Source organism: Microchirus variegatus (genome assembly GCF_963457635.1).
Source record: "Microchirus variegatus genome assembly, chromosome: 12".
Taxonomy (NCBI): domain Eukaryota; kingdom Metazoa; phylum Chordata; class Actinopteri; order Pleuronectiformes; family Soleidae; genus Microchirus; species Microchirus variegatus.
The window spans coordinates 14,994,931-15,015,264 of record NC_139813.1 but is presented as its reverse complement, the minus strand read 5'-3'; the positions used below and the strand labels follow the sequence as shown (position 1 = coordinate 15,015,264).

General features: G+C 40.3%; 2 protein-coding genes across 2 annotated transcripts in view; one reads left to right on the top strand and one right to left on the bottom strand.

Moving 5' to 3' along the window:
* nbas (NBAS subunit of NRZ tethering complex) overlaps positions 1-14,140 on the bottom strand; it is a gene marked incomplete at both ends in the record, with an annotated part of 168,559 nt that extends 154,419 nt beyond the window's left edge. Inside the window, 8 exons of the mRNA XM_083898862.1 lie at positions 2,395-2,528; positions 4,370-4,503; positions 9,228-9,271; positions 10,446-10,493; positions 11,539-11,616; positions 13,341-13,377; positions 13,714-13,765; positions 14,048-14,140. Coding sequence (XP_083754988.1) covers positions 2,395-2,528; positions 4,370-4,503; positions 9,228-9,271; positions 10,446-10,493; positions 11,539-11,616; positions 13,341-13,377; positions 13,714-13,765; positions 14,048-14,140 — 620 coding nt within the window. The remainder of the gene's footprint in view (positions 1-2,394; positions 2,529-4,369; positions 4,504-9,227; positions 9,272-10,445; positions 10,494-11,538; positions 11,617-13,340; positions 13,378-13,713; positions 13,766-14,047) is intronic.
* A 292-nt stretch (positions 14,141-14,432) lies between these two features.
* ddx1 (DEAD (Asp-Glu-Ala-Asp) box helicase 1) lies at positions 14,433-20,334 on the top strand. Its single transcript, XM_083899189.1, has 26 exons — positions 14,433-14,475; positions 14,556-14,607; positions 14,790-14,853; positions 14,943-14,972; positions 15,102-15,198; positions 15,302-15,349; positions 15,430-15,513; positions 15,624-15,707; positions 15,814-15,890; positions 15,999-16,071; positions 16,170-16,246; positions 16,347-16,461; positions 16,576-16,714; positions 16,816-16,876; positions 16,980-17,078; positions 17,187-17,276; positions 17,610-17,798; positions 17,931-17,982; positions 18,085-18,231; positions 18,338-18,429; positions 18,523-18,595; positions 18,708-18,780; positions 19,108-19,150; positions 19,231-19,326; positions 19,547-19,667; positions 19,760-20,334. The coding sequence occupies exons 1-26, from the start codon at positions 14,463-14,465 to the stop codon at positions 19,888-19,890; spliced, it is 2,220 nt and encodes a 739-aa protein (XP_083755315.1). The 5' UTR covers positions 14,433-14,462; the 3' UTR covers positions 19,891-20,334.

Sequence of the window (20,334 nt, the reverse complement as noted above, 5' to 3'; positions counted from 1 at the left end):
AGAGTGTTTGGTCGGTTTAAGCGATAAATGCCAGGTTGTAAAGTGGAACTCCGCAAATTAGTGCCATTTTAAACGCATACGCTGAAGGCTGAGGTAATTTAAACTGAGACACGGCCAGCAGACTTTCTAAATATCTTAGTTTCAGAGACTAGAAATCTAAAACCAGTCTTTTAAACCAGGGGTGTTAAACTCAAATGACCAGGGGGCCAATGAGCATCTAGTCTGGTCAAGAGGAGGCCAATCTTCAGAAAAAAAGGGAAGAATTTCTTATAAAACAAAGAAAATAACACACTATTCCATCATGATGTCGTAAGAAAGATATTCATGATGTTCACTGAATTTCAAAGTAAAAGTGCTTGTTTTTTGGTATGGAACGGTGTATAATTCACAATAGTAACATTTATGATGCAAAATTAAGCTATTAATATGAAAAACAGAGAATTTAATCAAAAGTCAAGTATGGACAACAAGCGTATATATACACATGTAATTTAGTGTTTGATATAATACATTTAAAAATATGATAATTACAACCAAAACTATCTTATTATTAGTATTATAAAAAATATTGCTGGCAAACAGAATGATAGTAAAGCCCAAGAGAAGAACGTGCAGCAGGTTGCACAAGGCTTGCATACCAACATAAAAAATGCTAAGGTGTAGCAAGGAAAAGCATCATGATTTGGGGTTGAGCTGCTGCCTCTGACCTGGGCACCTCGTCATTATGAAGCGGAAAGTGAACTCCCACATTTATCTAAGTAATTTATTGGACTGTGTCAGGGTGAAGAAGATGGGTGACGGAGCAGGACAATGACCCTGAACATCAAAGTAAATCGACTACAGAATGACGTGGAACAAAAAAAAAAAAAAACCCTGCTTTTGAAGTAGCCGAATCGGAGCCAAAACATCAATCCACCCAAGAAGCTGTAGAAATGACCTTGAGGGGCCGTTCCTTATCAGACATCATATGTATATGACTGAGCTGAACCTGCTGAACACTAAGCAGGTCTGATCCACAGATACGGGGAGTACTTATTTCACGTAAGTGCTGCCAAAGGAGGTCCCACCAGTTATTAAATCCAAGAGTCCATTTACATTTTATGCCAGCGCTGTGAATGTTTAATGAGTGTGTCCACTAAATAGAACAAAGATTATGAGTGTTTGTTTGTTATGAGCTTAAGTACAATGTGTTTATCCATACTTATGACTTAGAGGAGGATCAGGAAACACTTTACGACCTACTACTGCATACTTTGCCTTTAATATCAGGGTGCAGGAATCCTGAAGTTAATTTCAATACATTTTTAAAGCAGTCATATTATATCCCATTTCTCCAACCTAGTTCCCCGGTGTCCTAATGCACATGTCTGTGACATGCTACGGTCAAAATACCATAAGGATGAAGCACCACAGCAGTTCAATCACCCTGCCAAAACAGCCCCTGTTTAGTAGCATCTCTTTAGGTCCACCTTAAAAGAAAAAAATGAAACTTAAGGGACAGGAAATGGCATCAGCCATAGAGGCTACTGGGAGCTAACAGCAGTTAGCATCTGGAAAAGTGATCATTTGCAGGCACTAGCAGGCACATTGCCGTCATATATAACATGTATCCACTGGACAGATAAATCCTCTGAGGCTGGAAGTTTGTGTAGGACTCTGCGCTGCACTGTGGAGCCATGAATAGAACGTTTCACAGACTTCGAGGTTTTCTGATACCATTGCCCTTGCCAGCACTCTCGCCTGTTTTATGGACAAAGCGGAGCTCCGTGAGACAACAATTCCAGGAATTTAGCACATTGTGACGTCCCAATGAGCGTGTAAGTCAACATCGTGTGTTTTATCTCCTGTACTGCGACTCAGGAGGACCACAAAAACATGAGTGAGTCGTCTTTTTTCACACTGATAGGACCTCCAGTCGCAATTATATGAATTTAAATGATTAAAAAGTTGATTTTGCATAATATGGGACCTATAAGACTTTTTCAAGATCTTCTCAAAGTAGTTTAAGACCTTATCACCATTTCAAGCTATAATCAGCAACACATATTTAACCTTCAAAACAGTTTTAGTTACCAATAAACGTACATTTTCCCATGTCTGACAATTTCGGATGTTATTTTGCGCCAGGAGGAGTGCGTTTGCTGTCGCATCGTTGTTTTTAACAAACTCAGGGAGCAAAATAAATACATTCATGCATACTTTTTGCAGTCAAACTATATGGACAAGATTTAATACCTCATGAAATTGTGATTAAAACTTTTTAATACTTTTTAACGGCCTTAATTTTCCCAAAATTGATTTATCAACTTTTAATACTTTTAAGACCCTGTGGACACCCTGGAGAACACTAATATCAATAGGTGAACCAGTAGTTTTTTTTTTTTTGTCTCTCACCTGACGAGATAACTCTTGAGAGCACCCCCGTATGTGATAACAAGCAGCTCGGCTGACCACTGAGCACTGGCTGTGGACTCCAAGAAGATCAGACCTGCCACTGCACAGCTGAAATCCCCTGGAAAACTCAATACCTGGGTCAAAAGAGAGAGAGAGAGATGAAAAAAAAAAAGTCAGGAGCCGTATGAAAGCGGCTGATGCAAATGACAGGGGAAATCAAAAGAAACAGATAAAACTCTACAATATTTATTAGCCTGTGCGCCCCAACGTGTTTTTTTGCGGAAACAACAAAAGATAGATCACAAACCAACGACATTTCTTAAAGAATATGAAACAGACAGGAAAAACAGGAAAATTATTGGACAGGGAGGAGAAAACAAGAGAACGTGACAGAAAGCAAGGGAGGTGGGAGAGCAGGATTTTTTTTATCATCTCCTAAAATAGCACCAGTGTGAGCACTTAACGGTGACAAACAAGAGACATAGAACAGAGGAGTGTGGGGAGGGGGGGGGGGGAGTGCCAGTGTAAGTGTGCAGACAGAGACACACTGTAGATGCATAACAAAGTAGAGTGGCACTAAAGGAATGAGGATCACAGACTTCGAAATACGAGTGTGGCTGGGGAGACAGACGAGTGTCTGCCCTGATATTATCTGATGCATGGAGGAGGGGGGGGGAATGATGGAGGTATTATAATATGTGGCACACAGATGGCATTACAGTGAACAGGGAAAGGAGAGACAGACTTGAAATGGCAGGGTGAACAGAGCTACTGGGAGATGTAAGAGAAAAGGATCGAGGGGAAGAGTGGAGGAGCAGCAGGTGTGTGAAAAATTAAACAGACGTGTGGAGGAGATGGGAGAGATAGAAATGGGACACAAAAGAGTAAAGAGGAGAAAAGGAAAAAAGCAACAAGACAATGAATTTGAAAGCAGGAGTGACAGACACAGAGCCCCTCAGGGGGTGGCTGACAACGAGAGGTTCTCTTCAGAGGTGACGGGCAGCTCAAAGTGGCCAGTAAATCTGTGCCACAACAGCAGAGCATGGCCCAACTTATCTCTGGAGGCGAGATTATGGATGTCTGAAGCCCCATAACTGTGTCGCTGAAAAACTGCAAAATACAGTCACATCTCCCACAGTAGAGTCGTCTACCCTCTGTCCAATGATTTCATTCACACAAACAAAGCAATACAACAGAATCAGCCTGTACAGAACTTTTCAATGACATCGAACCAAGGAGGATTTATAGCGAGTGAAAAGTTCATTGTGTAACATTTAGGGAGGGGTGTATTGGCAAAACTGAAGACACCTATTTTGTTTGCAAAACTGTTTTCAGCTGTGCTAACATCATTGCACAAGGGTTTTCAAGGGTTTTCTAATCATCCAATAGCCTTCTAACGCGATTAGCAAACACAATGCACCATTAGAACACTGGAGAGATGGTTGCTGGAAATGGGCCTCTATACACCTATGTACATATTCCTTTAAAAACCAGACGTTTGAAGCTAGAATAGTCGTTTATCACATTAACAATATATAGAGTGTGTTTCTGATTCTTTAATGTTATATTAATTGAAAATAAGTGTTTTTCCTGCGACACCAAACTTTTGAACGGTAGTGTTTGTACTTTAGGTAATGGCCTTGCTTTATGGAGGCACCAATTGTCTACAGCAGCCAGAATAGTGTATTTCACATTTTGAAAGCCATTCTTTTTGGTACATGAGGGCCACCATAGTTTCTCCGTTTGTTGCCACCTGCAGTATCAACATTAGATGTCATGAATTGTCAGACACTGAACCTTTAAAGTGTAAATCGTTTGTGGAAATGAAGGAAAATCAGTAAAACGTTGAAATGAGGCCAAATGAATGTTAGGTTTCCACTTACAGTGACAGTAGTGTACCCAAAATAAACCAAAACGGCTGAGGGAACAAAGTATTTGCTAAAATGTGAAAGAGCAAAGCCTGGTGCACGGTTACCGGTGGGATGACGAAAAGTTCACTGCCCATGAGGTCAAAAACGCGCACTGTGCCAGTGCTATCAGCGTAGGCCAGCAGGGTGCAGTCGTGGCTCCATGCCACTCTTCGCCACTGCGGGTTCGGGTCCTTTGGCACTGCAACAGACAAAAGGAAAAAAAAGAAAGGCACGCAGAGATATTAGACGAGCCAAGGATCGCCTGTTAAACCAGACCTCTCAAAGAATAATCCCTGGATTTCTGTAGTACGCGACGATATAATGAAAATAGATGGAGACAGGAGGATAAAGCTAATGCCATACATCAGCACAGCATATCTAAGGACCTATCCAATTCATCTATGAAGGAAAGCTGGGGTAATACATCTCAATAATTGTCTCTCAGACTCGTGCACACACACTTGCACATGCACGCACACTCGAGATGCAAAAGGGGTGAAGCAGTGAGTGTAAGGGAGGCCCGAGAGAAAGGGGGGGAGCAGAAGTGAGACCATAAATCCAGCTTTTATTGAAGTGTAGGCTACTGTTTCACCAATCTGCTGGCTCAGCAGTGCTGTGAGTGTAACCATATCTCTGTGATGAAGCACACTCCTGCCTGCTGGCACTTTTTCAAGGCTTTGCTGTCACACCGCTCTGTGATCGAAGAGCTGGAACGCTCCGACAGGTCTCTGATCCCGGGTCTGTTTTGAATACCTAATTACTTTATGACACATTGAATTGCATTTTAACGTGTTACAAGCTCTACATGCAAGTCAAGTATTTCAGTAATCTTGCGACTAGACCTAACACAGGCTTCACACATCACAGATGTTGTATCTGATAAGCAGCAGTGTTGTAAAGAGGACGTTTTTTGTTTTTTTTGCTGGTTTTTGTTTATTTGTTATCAAACTACAACGTTATTGGCATAAATTGCATTAAAATTCTACGGCAAGGAAAGCTGCTACAACCCCTGGTGGGCAATACCGCAAACGAACGGAGGCGTCGGATATTGTATGACTAGAATTTTAAATGAAGAACAAAAGGAAAGAAGTGGGAGGCGAGACAGAAACGGAGCGCGAGGGAGTGAGAGAGAAACAATGAATCCAGCACCCACTGAGAGAAATAATAGCTCCCCCCAAATTTTAAAAGCTGAAGAAATCAGAGAGCACCTCAGGAAGTGGGCAATTTAACACACCTTTGAGACTCTTTCTGCTGAAGAGGAGGACGAAGAACATGGAGCCATTAAAGACAGCCATAGGTATCAAGCATCTCCTCATGTTCCTTTGCTCCAATCTTTTCTTCACACTTCCTCCCTTGTTATCTCCCCCCCTCCATTATGTATTGTATACACTATGTCTGGGAGTGAGAGGATGGCTTTTTCAGGGGAGTTTTGAAAATTGGATTCCACTGTCCAGTTGTTGGGTCGTTTTTTTTTTTCCCACCTCTTAGCGACGGTGGGGGCGGAAGTTACACCAGATGACCGTCAAATAAACGGCTTCTATCGAAAAGCCCCGCAGATGCCTTTATCCGAGCTCAACGCTTATGAATTATGTACGGGGGTGGGAGACGACTCCACTGCAACAGGAGCAAACGGGGAGAGCGAGACAAAGAGACAGAGAGTGATACACAGACACGTTCGCGCACAAGCACATGCACGCTCCTCCATTAAAAGCAAATACCATTAAAGGCAGGATCACCACAAAATCCATTAAGACAAATCTCCATGAAATGAAATGAAGTAAAAGTAACATAAAGAAGAGAGAGATGAAATGGAATGAAAAAAAGGAGGGGAGGCTGAGGTTTACACAGGCCCAGAGGCTACTGTTATCCACACTACGAACCATTAAAACAACGACCCATAATGACGGCTACCCAGAGCAGAACAAATATAGTATAGAGAGAGAGAGAGGGAGAGAGAGAATAGCTGTGAGATGATGAAAATAAGAATGAAAAAAAAAAGGATACAGAAGATGAGAGGACAGAAGAAGGGAAAGGGTGGAGGATTCCATTCTGGGCTTTTTACTGAGCACTTAAAATGTTTTTTTATGGTGCGTTTGAGGCTGTATGTGCAGAAAATGTGAATACAAAAGAGAAATTCAGAGAGCAAACGGCTGCGGGTTGTTTGGGTTTGACAGCGTTCGATAGGTTCTTCAAAATGTTTATTTATCACGTAGAACCTCCAGGTGACGGAACTGTAATACCATCTGCCAGTTTTTTGTTTTTTTTTAGTTTGTTTGCTATTCTATGGCGCCACTACCTGTCGTGACTTAGAAACTGTCATATTCAAAATATAGTGAAAAATACATCAAAAACTTTCAAATTAGTCAATTTCAATAATTACCACGACAATTTTTTGAGTGAAACCACTTAATTGTGGTTTCTGGACAAATCACAACTCAAATATTAATTGTATTGCAATACATATTGTCGATAAATTATTGTGGATAAAATCCCTAAAGGTGGATTTAAATTGATATTTAAACTGACAATCGTCTACTATTTGTACACTTGAAGGGCACCTTAACAATCATTTGTGTGACCATTAAAAATTGCGGCCAGACAGAGGAGAATCAACATTAATGCAGAGCCATTTTTCTCGCCACCCAATGAATGAACTCCTATATTTGCTCTTCTTTGGTCGTCACCAAATCATGGATCTTCAGTTGCTAAATGCTCCACTGTGTTCACTTGTTGTTTGCTACCAACGCAGTAATGCTGTAGAAAGTAAAACCAAAACAATAGATTAATAAATTCTTCACCTCTATGAATGTCCTCCTCCTATTTATTCAGCTTCTAACACAGACATTTTGAATAATGCAGCAGTCAAATAGCTTGGATTAAAAAAAACATACACATTTCAAAAGGTTTGGACCTCATTCAGAGCAATTACAAACAAAATCAGTTTAATTGCCAGTCAAACAATCGGGGCATTATCAGCCAATATGAGCCTGTGTGTGGCAGCACGAGGAATGAGCATGATTACATTTGTTGTCACAAACAAATTTGCCACCATGAGTGATATTTCCGTTTCAAACAAACACACGAGTTAGTTAGTAGTAGATGTGTGCAATCATGGTCAAACATGCTCAGACACACTCACATGGTTGGACAAACTTCTAATTAAAACCCGCAAGGCAGCCAAATGTGGCCTGGAGCCTTTGATTATCTTATTCTACGGAACCAAACGCAATACTACTGACTGAAATATTGTCATTTATTTATTACTTTCTCTTCTATTACGGCCTGAGCAAAAAGTAATTCGGTGTTTATTGTGCAATGGTAATATAGACAGTGGAGTGGAGAATAGCTTATAGCACTTTAACTGAAAAGTAGATCATTTTGCACCATATTGTTACTGCAGAAAATATTTAGTATAGCATAGCGTAGGGCTGACTGATTAGGCAAGAATGTCTAACTCAATTTTTGTCCTGTTGGATTGGATTTGACTTGCAGTATAATTTAATTCAGGTCAAGGTTAAGTTCAATATTCACCGTGGAGTAGATTTAAAATGAGAATGACCACATGACAACCTTCCAAGTCCTCACCCTCTGTTTTTATCTGCTTCAAATCAAATCAAGCTATTTAGCATCACCAGTGTGTGCAAGTCAATTTCAGGGAGCACAGAGAATGACCTTCCCCTCCTGTACAAGGCTCAGTGTGTGCAGAAAGCTTAAGGTTTTTTTTGTTTGTTTTTTTCCCTGATCCGAATCACTCTGTTTTCTACGAGTACATGTTGTTACCATATGGCTGTAGATTCGACCTGCTGAGATGCAGGGCAAAAAGACTGAATATCTCATTGTTCTGCTGAAAAATGAATGTATTTGTGATTGTGTGGTGAGAGTAAAGTGTGGTGTTTCTACTACTGTTGTTTAATAAATTGGCCCTCAGGAATAATAACAACCCTCAAAGTACATAGGCTGTATTATTTGGTAGAGGTAAGAATACCTTATATTTAGTTTAAAGAGTTTTGGAGGTAGGAGTAAATACGTTTTTAGTTTTTTCTTCCAACTCCCTCTTGAACTTGTCAGCAAGAAATCTAACTTTTTCTTTTCTGTTTTTTTTGTTGAGAATTATATCTTTACTGTAGCATGTTTTATTTTTCTGTTACTGTTGGTTGTGTAAGCTAACTTAGGCTATCTTAGCTAAATATTCTTGCACGTTCGTTCAAATAAATACATTTCAATTCAATTCAAAGAGTGGAAAATGGATGGATGTACACTTGTGGACGAAATTATTAGCCCCCTATATCATTGTCATTTCTTTAAAAGGTATTTCCTATGTGCTGTTAAACATTGCAAATAGTCTTTAACACGTGTTGATGCACGTAGTTTTATTTTGGATGCTTCCATTATTTGAATTTGCACGCAAATTAAATTATTCCAGTCCAGTGGATACATGTTATATATGACAGCAATGTGCCCGCTCGAGCCTGCAAATGATCACTTTTCCAAACGCTAACTGCTGTTAGCTCCCAATAGCCTCTGTGGCTGATGTCATTTCCTGTCCCTTAAGTTTCGTTTTACCTTTTTTTTTGACAAACAATACTACTAAACATAGTGTTCTGAACAGGGCTGTTTTGGCAGAGTGATTGAACTGCTGTGGTGCTTCATCCTTATGGTATTTTGACCAAAGCATGTCACAGACATGTTCATTAGGACACCAGGGAACTAGGTTAACTTGGAGAAATAGGGTATAATATGGGACCTTTAAAAAAACATGGACATGTACTTCATAAAAGGCACAAGTAGATACTGCACAGCAGTACTATCTTGTTTACTGTATAAAGCACATGGGTTTGTAAAGGTGATTTGAGTTCCATGAGAGGATGCTCCTGTCATTAACTGTTAACTGTTTGTTTGATGGTACAATTGAAAAGGTCTTACCCTGGCACTTCCCAATGACTGAACCAAAGTCATCTCTCACGGACCTGAGGAGCAAACACACACAAAAAGAAATAAGTGAAAAACGCTGTAGCGTTGCAAGGCTATCACACAACAAAGGCAACAAGTGCACACAGGCGTAGCCTCATACGTCTCATATAGGTGGCATATAAGAGCCACTGATAGCCCTGCCAACTGAAGTAGCTCGATGGATCAAAGAGACAAGGGCTGCAGAGTGCCCAGTGTTTGGACAGACTCTTAAGTCAGCTCAAGGCCTTATCCACTGAGCTCTGTGAGCACTCGGTCACTCCAACTAATGCCTCGAAACAAGGCTATAAAACACTGTGATTAAAAAACACTCGTGTAAACAAAGTTTTCGAAGAGGAACACACAATAACAAGTGCAGAGGACAGAGGAACAAGCAATTGCACTCAATTAAAAACAGGCCAAACCAAAACACTGTCCTGATTTAAGTGAACAACAAAAGACATACATAGCTTTTTGTGCATGTAAATTACTTCAAATTAAATCAGGGGCAAAAGGAAAAGAATCTTCAAATCAGTACATTTGTCTCTTTTAAGCTTCTGGACAGCAACAAATGCAGTGGCTTCTGAAAATGACTACCCTTTTTTCCCACTTCACGGTCTTAATGGGTTATAATGTGTAGCGCAACGGGCAAAAACTGCAACTCCCCATAAATATAAAATGAAGTGAAGATTTATTCTCAAGATAATTAAGTGTGCTAAAAAGTAAAAAGGGTCTAAACAGAGCAGTTTGCAGCCACCGTGTTCGTACTGCATACCACCGGGGTTCATTGCTATTGACTCTCGTTTCAATTTTGCTCCGTTTACACGATTAGACTGTGTCAATAGAGCAAACTGCTGAGCGAGAATATTTTCTCTGTGTAAGAGGGAAATTGATACATGTCTGAAAATAATTAGAACCCCTCGAATGAGCACAAACACACTCGCGTGTGTGCTTATTCTGTCACTCACTCGCTCTCTCACGCACAAACATACACACACACACACACATATATATAAACAAATAGGAAAACATTTTAGACTCATTGACATTTTCAAATTGTTGTATCAAAACAACGTTGTACACATTTTACTAGGTTTTAACATGTTTTTTTTTAAAAAAAGCTTTTCTTGAGACTGTAGCACTTTTGCATGCACACCGACTATCCCACAGAGTCGGACTGAGTTTAATAATTACCTAATCTCCACACACTGGTCCTGAACCACCGCCAAGAGTTTGCCATTGCTGTGGAGAAATCGAGAGAACAGCAAGGAATGAACAAGAGAAATAAATGAGAGGGAGCACAACCGAGCAGACGGTGAGAGGAGCAAATGAGGGAGGAAAAACAGGGAAAACGAATGTCATTGTCAACAAGATTAAATGCCAGTGAGAGCAGAAATAAAGATTAAAGGTGCATTATGTAATAAATCTAAAGCAACTGGCCATAAAATCCTCCTATGTCACAGAGATTCAGGAATAATATTCATATAACATACTGAACTCACCAACAGCAACAGTACAGCAAAAATATTCACATTTTAAAAAAAGAATCTGTTATGTTTTGAAATCATGTTTTGGCATGTGGCGCCACCTACCGCCGTCTACCAATCATTGCAGTCATAGAGTCACAGCTGCCAAGCAACCATGGGTTGCCAGTTACGGCTGAGCTACAATGGCGGAGAAAACGAAACCTAAAAGACCTCGGTATTTCTAATTTGAGTGTAGTAAGCGTTTTTGGCCACAATCTTATATATGGTGCCTTTAAAAGTGAGTCACGGTGATATCACATTATCACTATTAGCCGCCACAAAGTTTGAAAGAAAGTGTGTGTGTGTAGAAGCACAATGCACACCAGGATATATGAAGAGGAGAGAGGTAATGATAATAATGGAAAGTATTTCACAAACAAAGGTTTAGGAGGGTTTAAGGGTGCAACTCACCATACTGTACAGACAATGAAATGACCACCTGTTCTCGACATGGTTTGTCCGTTCAAATAAGAACAATTAAGGTTGAGGAGGCAACGCAAAGGGAGAGGAAACTAGGAGCGGTGTTAAGCGATAAGGTAGTACACACTCAGGTATTGATCTGTGTGTGTGTGTTCTCATATTTGTAGCTTTGTGAGAAAACCATTTTGGGGAAATTGAGGACATTTGGGCTGGTCCTCACATCTTTAAAGGGCTTTTTGGCTAGGGTTAGGCTTAGAGTTAGAAGTGGGTTTAGGGAAGGGTTAGGCATTTAGTTGTGATGATTAAGGTTATAGTAAGGGGCTTGTGTGTGTGTGTTGTACCTTGCAAGCACCACATGCCAGTTGATCTGCTTGTTTGCCAGGCGGACCAGACCCAGAGGCAGAGTAGAGCTGGAAGGGCTGGGATTCAAAGAAAAAAAAAAAGATCACATCATAAAATGTTGATAACCATTTGTCCACCACTGTGTTTACTAAAAGCCTAGTTCTACAACTAGCTAACAGTATTTGCATACATGCATGTACAGTATTACAGTGATTGATATGAATGTGCAGTTCATTTATTGGTGAATATACACACATGGATTAAACATGATCACTTCTCATTATCTTGATAATATCACAAAGGGTCTTTGAGAACACAAAAGTTTCAGAGTTTTTCTTCTTCATAACCCTTTTCGATGCAATTTCACTTTTTCAGTCTAATTTATGCCAGTGACGCTCTGACTCATGCTTGACACGACTGTACTTCAGTTTTCCTGAAACAAAATTCTCCGAAAATGTCTTTTCTCCCTCTCTAGTATCACAGCTTGTGTGGTCAGCCTGCCTTCTGTCTCTCCGGTATATATATCGAAATAAAACTCTCGAGTCTTCTTCATTCATCCACAAGAAGGGCTGATAAACAAGCATAGCTCGAGGAGTTGTTGTAAAATATTTAACAAGGTTATTGATGGTTCCAGCCAACCACCTGCTGAGATGATAAGCAGGCCTTACACAGTCCACTGCAGGCCCATCCAACCCATCTGTTACCATAGAACATCAAATACTGTGAAGAGCAAACAAGGTCAGAACTTCAGGATTCATGCTAATGGTAAAAAATGGAGAAGTGCATAGATTTTTCCAGTGCAGTATTTTTTTTAGGAAATAGAGTTCGGATAAGGAGGCAGAGCCGCTGTCAAAGTTCAGTAACATTTCATCTGCTGCAAAAAAAAGTTATAAATAGTAATGTAGAGGTACATGGTGTTCTTTCCCCTTAAGTGACCAGCATGTAAGTCTTAAGGCACTAAGAATTTAAACATAATATTGATAAAAGACATTTAACATTAATAATTGTGGTATTTTAATAATATTTGATTAACTCCCTAGATCAAGAGCAGGCCCCTGCCATGTGTCTATGTTTCTACAGAAGACAAAACAATCACTGGCTTGCAAAGAAAATCTCAGCTTTTTAACAACAAAGCTTAAAATATGACTAAAATAACACAATCCTTTCAATGGGCACACACCAACACACACTGTGGAATAATAAGAGGGAAAACATTTTCAATATCTGTGCATTATTTCTTCAGTAACTCCAGGCGAATTCTTGTTGTGTTCCAATTGCAGAGATTATGTCTAGATTTGATGATGTAATGTGACATATAAATGGTTGGATGTACTGCACGTGTTTCATATTTTCAAATATATTATGTGATTTATGTACAGTATATCTATACTGCCCCTAGAGGCTAACAATTACATTACATGCACTACAGCTCAAACCTGTGGTGACTCTCTAATCTAATAATCTGTTCTAAAGATGATATTGCTATTTTGATTGATATTATTTTTAAGTAGCAGATGTTCCTAGTTCTTATATTTTATTGCACACATAACACTTAGACAAACAAAGGGTAGACAATAAAAATATAATTGTAATTTGTGCTCATGTTTCCTCCAGTGCATAGCTGTTTATTGCTATAAGCGGACTTATACCACCAGGGGGCACCAAAGCTGCATGTTCAGCCACAACTGATGAGAATTAAAATGACCTGTCTTTATCTATAGCTGTCGCAAGTGTTTATTAAATCCCTTATATAATTAAAGCCAGTGCACTTCTGAAAACAGCATCGTGATAATGAACTTACCTGTACCACAAGTACTGCAGAATTAAGCGGAACGGCCCTGTAAGAAATTCATCACAAGCAGTTAGCATATAGAATAATACAAAATGCGTGATTGATATAGTGTAATTTTGTAGCTCATTGTACAATACGTAATGACATCACTGTTATAGTGGTACACGTTATTCTGGAGGAAGGAACAAGTAGTCTAAACATCCTAGCTGCAAACATAAATACAGCACTGTTACGTAAATTGTTTGCAACACCTACAAGTGATAGGATCAGTTTGGAAATGGCCTTAGCCACTGTCAGGAGTTAAACACGTAAGTGTGCTTATGACGTCCCTCGTGTGTGTGTGTGTGTGTGTTTGTGTATATATATATAAGGCAAAACTTACCTGTCACAGCCTTGGCAACAAGAGAAGTGTTGTGTTCTTTGCTGCCTCGCAGCTGCAAATGTTGAAAAAGTGACAGGTGAGCTCGTCACGTATCTCTTTCCCACACTCAGCAAGTTGTGCATGGTTAATGACTAATAAGTATGTGCTGACAATGAATTCCAAGTGAAATAGACAGAGGTAAACGAACAGAAGATATGTTTGTGCTACGTGGCTTTGTGCCGCTAACCCCACACAACTACTGTAGTCGACTTTCAGTGGACATTTTCTCTTTAACGGTCAACACAAGGTCTACACAGGTAGGTGACAATTGTCAAAAGCGGGAACTCTGACTAACCTGAGTGTCCGTCTCTGGCGGCCATTCGGTAATAACAAGTAAGTCATACAAAATATGTTCCTCGTCGCTGTCAAGCAGAGATTCTTCAGCCATGTTTACTTGAACTAGCTGGATCTACGGCGACACACACTGGACAATATAAATGAGGGAACCGCGTTTGGGAAACGTACGTAGCGCATCAGAAAATACGATATTGACGTCTTAAGTTTGCATAATATATTACGATGATATTATATGAAATAGTATCTCCCATACAAACACACAATACTCGAGTGTTCGAAAGTATTTTAAAGAGCTACTTCGCCATCCGGAACCAATGTTCGATGGCTGTTACCATAGAGCACTAAAGATGTTGTACTAAAATGTAAACTGAGCACACGTCACATCCGGTTGAGTTACAGTCACATCAGCAATCATGGCGTTTTCTGGTGAGACATTTATATTCACTTCGTTTACTGTCGTATTCATATTTGTATTGAATAATTTACATGTGACCTTTGCTCAACAGAAATGGGAGTTATGCCTGAGATCGCGCAGTCTGTGGAAGAGATGGACTGGCTGTAAGTGACTGGCAGGAATGTGTGCCGAACGTGCACCTTAGATTAGCTAAATCATGCTTATAGTTGTCCATGTGTTAATGTATTATAGATTAGCTATTTATTTATTTATTCATTCATTCATTCACGTAATGCCCTTTTATTAATTCACGTAATGCCTTTTTATTTGAATCCCTTCGTTTCAGGCTACCTACTGACATACAGGCAGAGTCTATTCCCCTTATTCTTGGTGGAGGAGATGTACTCATGGTAACTAACCCATTATCTCTTTTTGTCCAAAACACTTAATTTGTATTATGCAGCTTTTAAACATGTTTTTTTTTCTTTGTTTATTTTAGGCAGCAGAAACTGGGAGTGGTAAAACCGGAGTAAGTTCTTGGCAGTTATATTTCTTCAGCTAACTTAACCTTTGCATTTAATATCTAATTTATAATTGACCATTTTAAATTGGCTTTAACATCACAGAAAACCTTAATAGTTGTAATCGTCATTCATAGGCGTTCAGTATCCCAGTGATCCAGATCGTATACGAGACCCTGAAGGATCAGCAGGAAGGGAAGAAGGGCAGAGCCTCCGTCAAGACTGGGGGAGCAAGTGAGACAATCTTGATATTAGCGTTTGTTTACAAATTGCCATTTATAAAGCATCAAACAAAATTTTCATGTTGGACTTGCTCTTTGTCTCTTTATCGTTTCAGTTTTCAACAACTGGCAGATGAATCCTTACGACCGCAGCACAGCCTTTGGTAAGAGCAGGAGAAATATTTTATAATCCAGCACTGAAGAAGGTGTGAGTGTAACTGTTGTTTTTTTTCCCCCTGTCCAGCTATTGGTGCAGATGGAATGTGCTGCCAGAGCAGGGAGTTTAAAGAGTGGCACGGCTGTCGCTCTACAAAAGGTGTCACCAAAGGTGTGTAGTCACATGGAAGTATGCACATCAATTAGGATTTGATGCATTTCACAGGGAGCCACCTATTTATTCAATATTATTGATTGTATTCCATGTTTGTTGGTCTACAGGGAAGTACTATTATGAGGTGACCTGCCATGATCAGGGTCTGTGTCGAATAGGCTGGTCCACCAGTCAGGCAGCATTGGACTTGGGTGAGTTGAGTTTTTAATTCCGATCTGGCAATGTCCATGCTGTAAAATATTACAAGTCCAAAAAATAAAGTCTCAATGGAGTATTAACTCAGTCTTCTCTTTACAGGAACTGATAAATATGGTTTTGGGTTTGGAGGGACTGGAAAGAAATCAAACAACAAGCAGTTTGACAGCTATGGAGAGGTAAGAATTTATTAATTGCCCTTGTAATGTAGTTTGTCGATAGTTGTGAAGATAGTTTATTAATAATAATAAAAAACACATTACCCTTCTTATCTCTTGTCTTTGCAGGAGTTTACTATGCACGATACAATTGGATGCTACCTGGATTTAGATAAAAGCCAAATTTCCTTCTCCAAAAATGGTGCGTTGCAGTGCAAATGTATTTTTTTTACTGTGATAATGTAAGATATGTAATTGATTTTAAATACCACTTTCTTTCTGGTTTCCTCTTTCCTCCAGGCAACGACCTCGGCTTGGCTTTCGATATCCCACAGAATCTGAAGAATCAGGCCTTCTTTGCCTCCTGTGTGCTCAAGGTAACACAATAGAACGTTTTTAAGAACAAATACCAATGTCTGTTAGCAGATTGTTATTTTAAAGAAATTTTTATATTTCTTCCATTTTTTTGTCCGTCAGAATGCAGAGCTGAAGTTCAACTTTGGAGGAGAGGCCTTTAAAAATCCCCCAAAAAGTGGGTTTGTTGCCATGGATCAGGCACCAGACGCTCACTCTGTCAAATCCTCTCAGACAGGTGTGAAGTTGCAACCTCATTTCAAACCAATCAGAGACAGAAATTCATACTACTGAATGTATTGGTTTAATGTATTGCTTATTTGAATATCCGTCCCCTTTTCTTTTTGTGCAGGCAGTGCTAAAGTCAGTCAGGTGAAGGTAACATCCAACGCTCCCAAAGCCCTGATCATCGAGCCGTCAAAAGAATTGGCCGAGCAAACCCTGAACAATGTTATACACTTCAAGAAATATGTGGACAACCCCAAACTCAGGTAGGTTGTTCTGAACTGTTTCCCAGTGTATGTGTAATAAAATTTGATGCCAGCAGATGGAGTCAGTGCTCAGTCTATAAATTGTCATTCCCTTATTGCAGGGAACTTCTGGTGATTGGTGGTGTGGCTGCAAAGGAGCAACTGTCTGTCTTGGAACAAGGGGTAAGGGAGATGTGTGGTCCCTTCACTTTCATTGGATTTCATTCCCTTTTCCTCACACAGTTCAGTGTTATTACTAATTCTTTTTTTCCTCCCTATCTTTCAGGTTGACATTGTGGTGGGAACACCTGGCCGACTGGATGACCTCATATCCACTGGGAAGCTCAGTCTGTCCCAAATTCGCTTTCTGGTCCTGGATGAGTGTGTATGTTCAGCAAAAGCATAGATTATCACAGCCTTGTGTGAACACTTATTGTTTTTAATTGAGGGTTTATAATGACTTCTCTTGATTGATGATTCTCTGTGTCTTCAGGATGGCCTCCTCTCAGCAGGCTATACAGATTTCATCAACAGAATCCATAACCAAATCCCCCAGGTGACGTCTGACGGCAAGAGGCTGCAGGTAAAACTTCAGCACTCACTGGGACGTCACAATGTGCTAAATTCCTGGAATTGTTGTCTGCTTTATCCGTAAAACACGCGAGAGTGCTGGCGAGGGCAAGGGTAGCCGAAAACACAGACATGTTCATTAGGACACCAGGGAACTAGGTTAACTTGGAGAAATAGGGTATAATATGTCTTAAGTAAGTAAGTATTTATTAGAGGGAAAAATCACTCTGCACAGATTTACAGAAGCGTACCGCCATGTCCACAACCGATCTGAAGATAGACCACCCACACAAGTATTTGTCACTTCATAAAAGGGATTTATGTTTGATTCATGTGTTTTTCCCAGGTGATCGTTTGTTCAGCCACCCTCCACTCCTTCGACGTGAAGAAGTTGTCCGAGCGCATCATGCATTTTCCCACATGGGTGGACTTGAAGGGCGAGGACTCCGTTCCAGAGACCGTCCATCATGTGGTGGTGCCCGTTAATCCGAAAAATGATCGTCTCTGGGAGCGCCTGGGTAAAAACCACATCCGCGTAAGTCCCACATTTGGAGGCACATGGATTTGTTTATATTCTGTCTAAAATCCATAACTCTGAGTTGGCATGCCTTGTTGGTTTAGATGAAGATTTTGACTTTTTTTCTTTGATCCATTGCTCTGTGGATAGACTGACGAAGTCCATGCCAAAGATAACACCAGAACGGGAGCCAATTCTGCAGGTAAGAGATGACGACTCTTTGATTTTATCACACAAATTCAATTGCTCTGTGGCTAATTTATTGATGTAATTTGGCATTAAAGCAAGTATGTGTGCATTTTAGAAATGTGGTCAGAAGCGATTAAGATGCTGAAGGGCGAGTACACAGTGAGGGCCATCAAAGAGCACAAAATGGACCAGGCCATCGTCTTCTGTCGCACCAAGATCGACTGCGACAACATGGAACAGTACTTCATCCAGCAAGGAGGAGGTAGGAGCCATTTAGGCCACTTTTGTCTTCACATCTCAGATGATATAGGGTGAATGTAGTGTACCCAAGAAACATTTGAAGGACGTATTTGTTATATGCTCTTCAGGTCCAGATAGTAAAAACCACCAGTTTTCTTGTGTTTGTCTCCATGGCGATCGCAAACCCCATGAGCGGAAAAATAACTTGGAGCGCTTCAAGGTAATAGACACAAAATAACTCATTCATACTTTTTGATAAACTGTGTTCTGAACTTGTAACATTTTTGTATGATTTATTTCTTAATTTCTTTAGAAAAAAGAGGTGAGGCTGCTGATCTGCACAGATGTAGCGGCCAGAGGAATTGACATCCACGGAGTTCCTCATGGTAACAGAAATATTTCAAATATTGCACTGTAAAAAATCTCCTTTATGCTTGCCTAAGCATTTAAAATACTCTCTTCTCTCTTCCTCCAACCCTCACATTGTTTTTACTCAAGTGATTAACGTGACTCTGCCAGATGAGAAGCAGAACTACGTCCATCGCATCGGCAGAGTTGGACGAGCCGAGAGGTAAATAATTGAGTGAAATTCTGTTTGCTGTTCTGTGGATTTGTAAAGCAATCGAATTTAGCATCACAGTGGCCTCAAATCTTTGCATAATGCAATGTAAAATGTCAACATTTATTGGTGAATATCTCTCCCCTCACACTTCCTTTGTGTTGGAGAACATTATGTAGTCCTCAGTTGGCATCAAAACTCCAAAAACATTTAGAAGTATAGTATAGTATAGTAGTATAATTGTTGTATCTTCATTTTCTGCCAAATCATTTGACCTAAATTTACACACTGGAATTTACGCAAATATAGTTAAAACTGTCATTTTCTTTACATTTACAGAATGGGGCTTGCTATCTCCTTAGTTGCTATGGAAAAAGAGAAGGTATTTATTCAAGATTTAAACAAAACAACACCCATTGTTGATTTGATTCTTGATTTTAAAGGAGAATGAACTTTGTGCAGGTGTGGTACCATGTTTGCGCTAACCGAGGCAGGGGTTGCTATAACACCCGACTGAAGGAGGACGGAGGTTGCACCATCTGGTACAATGAGAAAGAGGTGAATGAATGTGTTTGTTTTGCCGTTTTGAAATATGACTTCATCTCAGCGTCAGCAGTGGTGCCTTTTTTCAGATCCAGACAGAAACGGCACCCTTGGGCTTAAAAGGTGTTGTTGTGTGTACCAACACATTCACAGGGAAAAAAACTCCAGTGAGCATTGAAGTGCTGTTCTTATATTTCTTATTTGTGTCCTTTTCTCTTCTCTCCTCTGGTCACAGCTCCTGTCAGATATCGAGGAGCATCTGAAGTGCACCATCACCCAGTGCGAGCCAGACCTTAAAATACCCTTGGACGAGTTTGACGGAAAGGTCACTTATGGTCAGCGCAGGGCAACGGGAGGTATGCGACCAAAGGGGACAAACGATCGCAACACAATAGCACTACAGAAAATGACCATGACCTGACCAACAACCATGTGACCTTTTCTCCAGGTGGCAACTACAAGGGTCACGTGGACGTGTTGGCTCCGACCGTCCAGGAGCTCGCTAGCCTCGAGAGTGAAGCCCAAACGTCCTTCCTCCACCTCGGATACCTGCCAAACCAGCTCTTCAGAGCCTTCTAAACTGCCCCACCCCCCCCCAACTAGCACTACACAGTAATCTGCTGATTTCTTTCAAAAGTTAAAACTTCGGGATGCAACGTTTTTGTGCAATTAAGAAGTGAGCAGTTTCCATTCAAAGGGCATAAACATAACTTATTAATCAGAAAAGTAATTCTATTTTAAGGTGTTGAGATATCGTTACTCGCTATGCCCAAAGTCCTTACAGTCCAGAGCTTCTTTGGAAGTTGGAAGTTGGACGTTTTCAGTGTGACGGCCTGTTTCGAGTATCCACCTCAAAGACTTTCTCTGCCCAGGTGATGAACCTAATTTGTTAGATTTTGTGTTCCGTTTGCTGATCAATGCAGCTGAACGATTTAAGTTCCCCCCTTGGAGAAAATGACTAGAGTGGGTGCCATTTTGTGAACTGATTGATTTATTTTCTGAAATAAACTCTAGTAGCTGGCT

What these genes read in the sequence shown, in the direction of transcription:
- ddx1 (XM_083899189.1), top strand. An exon ending in TTCTGGTCCTGGATGAGTGT is followed by an intron (nt 17,079 to 17,186) that starts GTATGTTCAGCA and finishes CTGTGTCTTCAG; the next exon opens with GATGGCCTCCTCTCAGCAGG. An exon ending in CATCCACGGAGTTCCTCATG is followed by an intron (nt 18,596 to 18,707) that starts GTAACAGAAATA and finishes TTTTTACTCAAG; the next exon opens with TGATTAACGTGACTCTGCCA.